The sequence below is a fragment of the Microcaecilia unicolor genome, chromosome 3 (assembly GCF_901765095.1).
Source record: "Microcaecilia unicolor chromosome 3, aMicUni1.1, whole genome shotgun sequence".
NCBI lineage: Eukaryota > Metazoa > Chordata > Amphibia > Gymnophiona > Siphonopidae > Microcaecilia > Microcaecilia unicolor.
The window spans coordinates 247,627,686-247,637,921 of NC_044033.1; the positions used below are offsets into that span (position 1 = coordinate 247,627,686).

The window sequence follows — 10,236 nt, forward strand, 5'->3', positions numbered from 1 at the left end:
AATTTCTCCAGACTATTCCCGAACTCGCCCATCATATTGGTATTTTTCTGTGATTTTTCATTTTTGCTGAGCATATGCATTATGCAACATTTGGTATTGGATGTGGTGCCTAGACTCTAGAAGGTTCAGGAATCTAACCTTGTGATCTCATCTTTGCAGTTCTGTTATGGCTGTTGCCTTGAGGGATTTTTTTTTTGAGGGGGGGGGGGTGAAGGGTCTATTCTTGATATATACTTTTCTCTGAGGACAAGCAGGCTGCTTGTTCTCGCTGATGGGTGACGCCCACGGCAGCCCTGAGGTCCGGAAATCTTCCTAGCAGCAAAGCTTGCTAGAGCCTTCGGTCACGCGCACACACCGCGCATGCGCGGCCATCTTCCTGCTCAACTCGCGGGGACATCAGTTCCTTTTTGTCCGTGGTGGAGAGAGACTGTGTTTGTTCCCTCTCACCACGTCCTGAGGAGCCTTCGGCTTTTTTTGCGTTTTTGTAAGGTTTTTTCTACTTCTATTGTCATTCTCTAGCTCTTTGGAGCTGTTTTCTTTCTTAAAAAAAAAAAAAAAAGAAAATCCTTAGGCTTCTAGAGTTTGGCGCCTGTTTCTTTTCACGGCCGTCTTAGGCTGCCGTTCGCGCTTTCTCCCTTTTTGTGCCCTTCTTTTTTGGCACCATTGAGGTTTTTTATCTCGGCGCCGCTATTTTTCCATCGATGACATCGAAGATTCCCCGCAGCTTCAAGAAGTGCGGTCGATGCAACCGGGCGATCTCGGGTTCTGATACACACGTATTGTGTCTTCAGTGCGTTGGGGCTGAACATCGCCCCGCCGCCTATAAACTGTGTCTCGGTTTGAAAAAGAGAACACAAGCGGCGAGACAAGCTCAGTGGGGACCGTCTGTTCGGAGCTTCGCCCGGAACTTCGACGTCGACCAAGGTACTGAGTTCGGCGGTGTCGATGTTGGCACCAGAGCAAGCATCGACCTCAGGAGTGCAGGTAATGGCTGTCCGCAGACCTCTGCACGCTGGGAGTAGTGAGCCGTCGAGTCGGTCTCCACCTGTCTCGAAGGCTCCTGCTTAGCAGGCCCATCGGGACCGACCTTCGGACCCGACCCCGAGGAGGCGTTTGGATTCAACGTCCTCGTCGGTACCAAGGGGTACCGATGCCGTGCCAAGGGCGAAGGCCAAGAAGCATCGGCACCAGTCTCCTCGTCATGGTACCGGGAGCTCCAGGGCGTCGACACCAGGAGGACTGCTCCCCCTCCATACAGGAGGTGTCGCATCAGTCAATGGACAGCCCAGTACCGCCTTCTTGTCCAATGCAGGTTCTGCCTTCGACTCTTGCACCGGCTTCCTTGCCTTTCCTGGTAGAGACTCTAGACGAGCGCCTCCGAACCGTCCTTCCAGGTCTTCAGGAGGGATTGATGCGCCAGTCTGTTCTGGTACCGACAGTGTTTGCGCCCTCGGTACCGTTGGCAGAGGCGCCGGCTGGCTCCTTGTCTGTGGTGAGGTCCCCGACAGTGGTACCGCTTGCGGCGCCGGTCTCGGCGGCCACCTGGGTCGACTCCCCATTGACGACGTTGGAGGAAGCTTCACTGCAGTCGGTTAAGGAGTCGACTTCTCGACGACGCCATTGAGGACATCGTTCTTTGGAGTCCAGGAGGCTATTATTAAGAATAAAATTACAGAGCACATACAAAAGCATGGGCTACTGAGACAAAGTCAGCACGGATTTAGTGAAGGGAAGTCTTGCCTCACAAATCTACTGCATTTTTTCGAGGGGGTGAACAAACATGTGGATAGTAGATTTTCAGAAGGCGTTTGACAAAGTGCCTCATGAAAGACTCCAAAGGAAACTGGAGAGTCATGGGATCGGAGGCAGTGTATTATTATGGATTAAGAGCTGGTTAAAAGATAGGAAGCAGAGAGTAGGGTTTGAATGGTCATTATTCTCGATGGAGAAGGGTAGTTAGTGGGGTCCCTCAGGGGTCTGTGCTGGGACCGCTGCTTTTTAACAAATTTATAAATGACCTTGAGATGGGAGTAACTAGTGAGGTAATTAAATTTGCAGATGACACAAAGTTATCCAGGGTCGTCTCGTTGCGAGAGGAGTGTGAAAGATTATAAGAGGACCTTGTGAGACTGGGGGATTGGGCTTCCAAATGGCAGATGAAGTTCAGCGTTGACAAGTGCAAAGTGATGCACGTGGGAAGGAGGAACCTGAATTACGGCTATGTCATGCAAGGTTCCGCTTTAGGAGTTACGGACCGAGAAAGGGATCTGGGAGTCATCGTGGATAGGACGTTGAAATCTTCCGTTCAATGTGCTGCGGCGGCTAAGAAGGCGAACAGAATGTTGAGTATTATTAGAAAAGGGATGGAAAACAAAAATGAGGATGTTATAATGCCGTTATATCGCACCATGGTGCGACCGCACCTGGAGTATTGTGTTCAGTTCTGGTCGCCTCATCTCAAAAAAGATATAAAGGAATTGGAGAAGGTGCAGAGAAGGGCAACGAAAATGATAAAAGGGATGGGACGACTACCTTATGAGAGGTTAAGAAGGCTAGGACTCTTTAGCCTGGAGAAAAGGCGGCTGAGGGGTGATATGATAGAGGTCTACAAAATAATGAGTGGGGTAGAGCGGACAGATGTGAAGCGTTTGTTTACACTTTCTAACAATAATAGAACCAGGGGGCACAAAATGAAATTAGAATGTGGTAGGTTTAAAACAAATTGGGGAAAGTTTTTCTTTACTCAGCACGTGGTTAGACTCTGGAATTCATTGCCGGAGAAGGTAGTGACGGCAGCTGGCCTTGCTGAGTTTAAAGGGGGTCTGGACAGATTCCTGAAGGAAAAGTCCATTGATCGTTATTAAATTTTGGGGTTTTGCGAGGTTCTTGGGGCCTGGATTGGCCGCTGTCGGAGACGGAGTGCTGGGCTTGATGGACCTTTGGTCTTTTCCCAGCCTGGCAGTGCTTATGTACTTATAAGACGGGCCCGGTTTCGGACTGCTGTTCGAGAGTTTTTGTCCGACACTGAGGAGGCCTCGTGGGGGGAGGAAGAAGATCCCAGATATTTCTCTTCTGAGGAGTCTTGTCTTCCTTCTGACCCCACTCCCTCTCCTGAAAGAAAGCTTTCTCCGCCGGAGAGTCTTTCTTTTTCCTCCTTTGTCCAGGAAATGTCTGTTGGCATTCCCTTCCCGGTGATTACTGAGGATGAGCCCAGAACTGAGATGCTCGAGGTCCTTGACTATCCTTCTCCACCTAAAGAGTCGTCCACAGCCCCTTTGCATAAGGTTCTCAAGGAGACTTTGCTTAGGAATTGGACGAAACCTTTATCTAATCCCACCATCCCTAAGAAGGTTGAGTCCCAGTATAGGGTCCATGGAGAGTCTGAGTTGATGAGGACCCAGTTACCTCATGACTCTATGGTTGTGGACTCTGCCCTAAAGAGAGCTGGCAGTTCGAGATTTTGCCTCGGCGGGAATCTAGAACTCTCGACTCCTTTGGGAGGAAGGCCTACCAGTCCTCTATTCTCGTGTCCAAGATCCAGTCTTACCAGCTCTACACGAGCATCCATATGCGGAATAATGTGAAGCAACTGGCGGGACCTGATGGATCAGCTCCCTGCAGAGCAGGCCAGGCCTTTTCAGGAGGTGGTCAGGCAGCTTGAAGGCGTGTCATAAATTCCTGTCCAGGGGTGCTTATGACACTTGATGCTGTATCCATGGCCATTGCTCAGGGTATAGTGATGTGCAGACTCTCATGGCTGCGTGCCTCTGACCTGGAGAGTAGGACTCAGCAGTGGCTGGGGGATGTCCCTTGCCGGGGGGATAATGTTTTTGGCGAGAAAGTCGAGCAGGTTGTAGAACAGCTCAACCAGCGCGTTACTGCCCTTGACAATCTCTCCCACCGGGCGCCTTCAGCATCTATCTCAACTGATAGACGTTTTTCAGGGGCAGGAGGAGTGCTCCCTATTCTTATAACAAGCGTGGGTACACTTCACCTTCCCGACAGCCTGCTCAGCCCCAGCGCGCTCGTTCTCGTCAACAGCGTGCGCCTAAACGGGTCTCTGTAGCTCCCCAGCAAAAGCAAGGGACGAGCTTTTGACTGGCTCCGGATGAGCATAGCCGCAGTAATCGTATCTGTGCCGGATGGCTTACTGGTTGGGGGAGGTTAAAATTTTTTCACCAAAGGTGGCCTCTCATAACCTCCGATCGGTGGGTTCTTCAAATAGTCCGGTTAGGATACACCCTCAATTTGGCTTCTACACCTCCAAATTGTCCACCGGGAGCTCAGTCCTTCAGCTCCTAGCCCAAGCAGGTACTTGCAGAGGAACTCTCTGCCCTTCTCAATGCCAATGCGGTCGAGCCCGTTCCGGGCAGGAAGGGCTGGGATTCTATTCCAGGTACTTCCTTGTTGCAAAAGAAAACGGGGGGGGGGGGGGGGGGGGATGCATCACATCCTAGACCTAAGGGCCCTGAACAAATTCCTGGTCTGAGAAAAGTTCAGGATGCTTTTCCTGGCACCCTTCTTCCCATGATTCAGGAAAATGATTGACTATGCTCTTTGGACTTAAAGGATGCTTATACCCACATTCCGATACGTCTAGCTCACAGGAAGTATCTTCGATTTAGTCTCAGAACACAGCATTTCCAGTATTGTGTACTGCCCTTTGGCCTGGCCTCGGCACCCTGGGTCTTTACAAAATGCCTGGCGGTGGTCGCAGCATCACTACGCAGATTGGGGGTGCATGTATCCCTTACCTCGACGACTGGCTGGTGAAGAGCACCTCAGAGGCAGGAGCTCTACAGTCCTTGCAGATGACTATTCAACTGCTGGAGCTACTAGGGTTTGTTTTAAATTACCCAAAGTCCCATCTCCGTCCAGTTCAAAAACTAGAATTCATAAGAGCTCTGCTGGACTCAACCACGGCTCATGCCTACCTCCCCAAGACGAGAGCAATCTTCTGTCTCTCGTTTCCAAGGTCAGAGCATCTCAGCAGATCACAGGTTGGCAGATCTTGAGACTTCTCGGCCACATGGCCTCCATAGTCGGTGACTCCCAAGGCACGTCTTCATATGAGATCAGCTCAGTGGACCCTAGCTTCCCAGTGATTTCAAGCTGTCGGGAATCTAGAGGATGTGATCCAGTTGTCCACCGGGTTTCGCAACTGTCTTCGGTGGTGGACCATTCAATCCAGTTTGACCTTGGGACGCCCATTCCAAATTCCTCAGCCACAAAAAGTGCTGACGACGGATGCATCTCTCCTGGGGTGGGGAGCGCATGTAGATGGGCTTCACACTTAAGGACTTTGGTCCCTCCAGGAATCAGGTCTCCAGATCAATCTCCTGGAGTTGTGAGCGATCTGGAACACTCTAAAGGCTTTCAGAGATCGGTTGTCCTACCAAATTATCAAAATTCAGACAGATAATCAGGTTGCCATGTACTACGTCAACAAACGGGGGCACCGGATCTTGCCCCCTGTGTCAGGAGGCCGTCCAGATGTGGCTTTGGGCCCGCCGCCAAGGCATATTTCTCCAAGCCACGTATCTGGCAGGCGTAAGCAACAGTCTGGCCATCAGATTGAGCAGGATAATGCAACCTCACGAGTGGTCGCTAAACTCGCGTGTGGTGCGCAAGATCTTTCAAGCGTGGGGCACCCCCTTGGTGGATCTTTTTGCCACTCAGTTCAGTCACAAGGTCCCTCAGTTCTGTTCCAGACTTCAGGCCCACGACAGACTAGCGCCAGATGCCTTTCTCCTCAATTGGGGAGAAGGTCTTCTGTATGCGTATCCTCCCATACCTCTGGTTCGGAAGACTCTGCTGAAACTCAAGCAAGACCGAGCAACCATGATTGATTGCTCACTTCTGGCCGCATCAGGTTTGGATTCCTCTTCTTTGGAGTTATCTTCAGAAGAACCGTGGAGATTGGAGTGTTTTCCGACCCTCAGAACGAAGGGGCGCTTCTGCATCCCAACCGCCAGTCTCTGGCTCCCACGGCCTGGATGTTGAGAGTGTAGACTTTGCCTCTTTGGGTCTCTCTGAGGGTGTTTTTCGAGTCTTGCTTCCAGGAAAGATGCCACAAAGAGGTGTTATTCTTTCAAATGGAGGAGGTTTGCCGTCTGGTGTGATAGTAAGGCCCTAGATCCTCACTCTTGTCCTACACAGACCCTGCTTGAGTACCTTCTACACTTGTCCGAGTCTGGTCTCAAGACCAACTCCGTAAGGGTTCACCTTAGTGCAATCAGTGCTTCCCATCAGCGTGTAGAAGGTCAGCCTATCTCTGCACAGCCTTTAGTTGTTTGCTTCATGAGAGGTTTGCTTTTGTCAAAGCCCCCTGTGAAACCTCCACCAGTGTCATGGGATCTCAATGTTGTTCTCACCCAGCTGATGAAGCCTCCTTTTGAGCCACTGAATTCCTGCCATCTGAAGTACTTGACCTGGAAGGTCATTTTCTTGGTGGCTGTTACTTCAGCTCGTAGAGTCAGTGAGCGTCATGCCTTAGTAGCCCACGCTCCCTATACTAAATTTCATCACAACAGAGTATCTTCCGCACTCGCCCTAAGTTCTTGCCGAAGGTGGTGTCGGAGATCCTTGCCAACATTCTTTCCCCATCCACATACCCGCCTTGCTGAACGTTAGTTGCATGCATTGGCCTTCTATCTGAAGCGGACAAGCCCATTCAGACAGTCCGCCCAAATGTTTTTCATTTGATCCCAATAGGAAACGCACCATTTCAAATTGGCTAGCAGATTGCATTTCCTTCACTTTGAGGGTCATGTCACGGCTCATAGTGTTAGAGCCATGGCAGCGTCAGTGGCCCACTTGAAGTCAGCCACTATTGAAAAGATTTGTAAGGCTGCGACGTGGTCATCAGTCCACCCATTCACATCTCATTACTGCCTTCAGCAGGATAGCCGACGCGACAGTCGGTTTGGGCAGTCGATGCTGCAGAATCTGTTTGGGGTTTAGAATCCAACTCCACCCCCCAGGCCTGTTCCAGGCTGCACTCTCAGTTAGTTGTTATGGTTTTTAGGTCAATCTGTTATGTCCTCGCCGTTGCGAGGCCCAATTGACCTTTTTTGCTGTTTTGAGTGAGCCTGGGGGTAGGGATACCCTGTCAGTGAGAACAAGCAGCCTGCTTGTCCTCGGAGAAAGCGAATGATACATACCTGTAGCAGGTATTCTCCAAGGACAGCAGGCTGATTGTTCTCACAAACCCGCCCTCCTCCCCTTTGGAGTTGTATCTTCTTCTCATTTTGCTCTTTGATCTAACTGATGTCCCTGCGAGTTGGGCGGGAAGATGGCCGAGCAGTGCGTGCGCAGGGGCGCGTTACCGAAGGCTGTAGCAAGCTTTGTTGCTAGGAAGATTTCCGGACCTCAGGGCTGCTGTGGGCATCACCCATCAGTGAGAACAATCAGCCTGCTGTCCTCGGAGAATACCTGCTACAGGTATGTATCATTTGCTTTTCTGCTTCAATAGAAATACTGACTAAGGGCTGCATATGACCTTTATAAGGTGATAACCATCAATGCTGTGAGTAATGAGTGAAGGCTGGGGGGGGGGGGCATGAAAGACGGGGAAGGCTGGAGGGAGCACCCAGGTCATTTATGGCTGAAACAGACAATTGCCTCTTTGCTGTCTAGAGGGTGCTGTCACCCAGCTGACAGCATGCTTTGGGAAGGGAGTTTATTCTTTTCTGCAACTGATTAGCAGAGGCATTTTAAGGAACTGATTTATTAGTTTCTTTGCCTACAGGCACAAAATAGAAAAAAAAATCTTAGTACATTTCTAAAAGAGCTACTGCTAATCTGGGAATGTATTCAAACCTCCCTCCCTCCCCTGGCCCCAAACTTCACTGGGGACAATGTTGGAAGGGTGGGAAAGGAGAAGCAAGAAAGGTCTTAGATATTGACTTGTACATTTTTGAACTGGCTCCTAGATTAATGAAAATTTGAAGCCTGTAATACACCTTAAAATTTGGAACTCCCATCAACTTATCCAATTTATTCTGATGACAGAACCTTGTGCGCAGACTCTCAAAGACAAACACCTTTAGTTTCAGCAGAAATCAATTTTTGTTATGCCATCATAGCAACCAGGAATTGACGTTGAAAAGGGCTTGCGCCCTTTACTATATGCATGTACAGATTACTTACTGTGTTTAATTCATGTATTCTTCGTCTGTTAACCAGGACAAAGAGGTGGTGCAGTCCATTATTGGACTACAGGCATTCTTCGAGACCAAGTTGAGTGTGCAGTTTGGTGACAGGAAGTTCTCCTGCATCTTGGGAGAAGTGATTCCAGAGGAAGAGCAGCAGAGTGAAAGCAGTAGCATGACCCACAGAAGTACCCCAGTTAGTACGACCAGTGAGAGTGTCATCCCTTTGGTTAAGAGCAACATGGAAGAGGAATGAAAGCAGAATCCAGAAAACTTACTCTTTGCCTCGGTCAGAACTCCTCCCCTGCCATCATTTGAATGGTAGTTTCTTTGCTGAGACTCCTGAGTTAAATGTTAATCTTTGGTTATTCTTGTTCAAGAAATTCTTTGCTGAGACTCCTGAGTTGATGGTTAATCTTTGGTTATTGTTCTTCAATAAATTCTTTGCTGAGACTCCTGAGTTAATGGTTAATCTTTGGTTATTGTTCTTGTTCAAGAAATATATGTAGACTCCTTGGTCTCCCATCTGACAGGCATGCTGTAACTTTGCAGGAAAAACTTGACCAATCTGGCAGGCATTTTTGCTTCTCATAGCATAGGCCCTGCCTGCCGCCTCCACACCAGAACATCTGTCCTAACTGCAGAGTAAATACCAGCCTTGTCCCTTCATCTCTGCCTGTATCTTTTCTCGCACATCAGTAAATGAGCTAGAGCTCATTGATTGCAATGCTGTCTTGAGAGACTGTGCCTTCTATGTCCTTCATACTTTAGAGTAACCTGTAGCCCCACTGCCTGGTAGGTTAGATTAAGCACAGGCAACTATGGGCTTTGGAATCCACAAGCTGTTTTTTGTTGTTGTTGTTTTTAAGGATAATTGCGTGAATACTTAGATATAAATCTGAATACTCATTGCAGATATCCTGAAAAACTGAACCTTGCATATGGCTGAGGATGGTAATATCTTGCCCTTATTTCCTTGCTCATGGTCACTATTTAACTGCATATTCAGCAGCTTGGCTGAGGTGAAATAAATCTAACTTGCCTCACTCAGGATGCACAATCTGCATTTCCTGTTGTCATGTTTTTATATTTAGTACTCCCACCGTACATAAAATATAAGGGTTTCTCAACTCCCTACCCATCCCCATTTACTTGAAACAAGGTGGCTAGATTGCATCTGTCCGAAGTGAAAAGAACTAGAATGTGCTACCACCTGCAGGAAAACAAACATCTGTTCTGCAACTCTTGAAAATGGCAACTGTTATAGATGTTTTTCTTTAGCTGCTTTTGCCTTCTATTGTGTAACTCCTTGCCATGTGTATTAGTTTTTCTTTGCTGCCCTCTTATTCTTTTGGTTTTGTGCTGTTTTGCAACAGTGGGCATTTCTTTAAAGACTTAAGTTTTCTTTCCTCTGCTCCTTTCTCATGGTTTTGTATTAAAAATAAATTACTTACTCAGTCTTTCAGACTCTTGTATCTATTAAAATGATAAAAGCTTTCCCCTTTAAGTAGATTTTTTTAAACAGGTTACATCTTTAGTATATTTGCTTGTATATTTTTCAATGCTGCTTTCATGTTTCATGGAACTGTTAAAAATCTGTGTACCCAGTTTCTTTTAAAAATAAAAATTTGACTCTTAAAAAATGATATACATTTTGAGCTTTTAATTCCAGGGTAAGTTGTGTTCTGTTAAGTAATGTGCATTCTTCGTCTCTCCAAACTAGTCCAGACGAGGGGGTTGCACTGTACTACCATTAGGTGGAGTCTGCAGACTACTAAGCTGGTTGTGTTTTATGCTTACCTATTGAAATTGGAGTTCCTTTCAATTTCATGTTTGGTATATCAAGTTTTAATAAACAATAAATGACCTGTGTTAGCCCTGAACCAGCCAGTATTTCTCTGTCTTGAGCAGATGGTGAGTACCTACCTGTACAGCCCAGTTTTGGTTTGTGAAGGCCTGATAGATCCCTTGGCCTTTCATTGGATGGCCAATTTTTTTTTTTTTTTTTTTTTTTGGGGGGGGGGGGGGGGTATGCCAGTAAAACAGAGAAAGGCACAGTCTTTTTTTGCTAGCCTGGAGCAGA

At 48.0% G+C, this 10,236-nt stretch overlaps 1 protein-coding gene across 1 annotated transcript in view; it reads left to right on the forward strand.

Annotated features, from left to right (window-relative positions):
- TRIM28 (tripartite motif containing 28) overlaps positions 1–9,770 on the forward strand; it is a 159,662-nt gene extending 149,892 nt beyond the window's left edge. The window contains exon 17 of the mRNA XM_030197655.1: positions 8,188–9,770. Within this exon, the coding sequence (XP_030053515.1) occupies positions 8,188–8,409 (222 nt within the window). The 3' untranslated portion in view covers positions 8,410–9,770. The remainder of the gene's footprint in view (positions 1–8,187) is intronic.
- Positions 9,771–10,236: the final 466 nt, after the last annotated feature.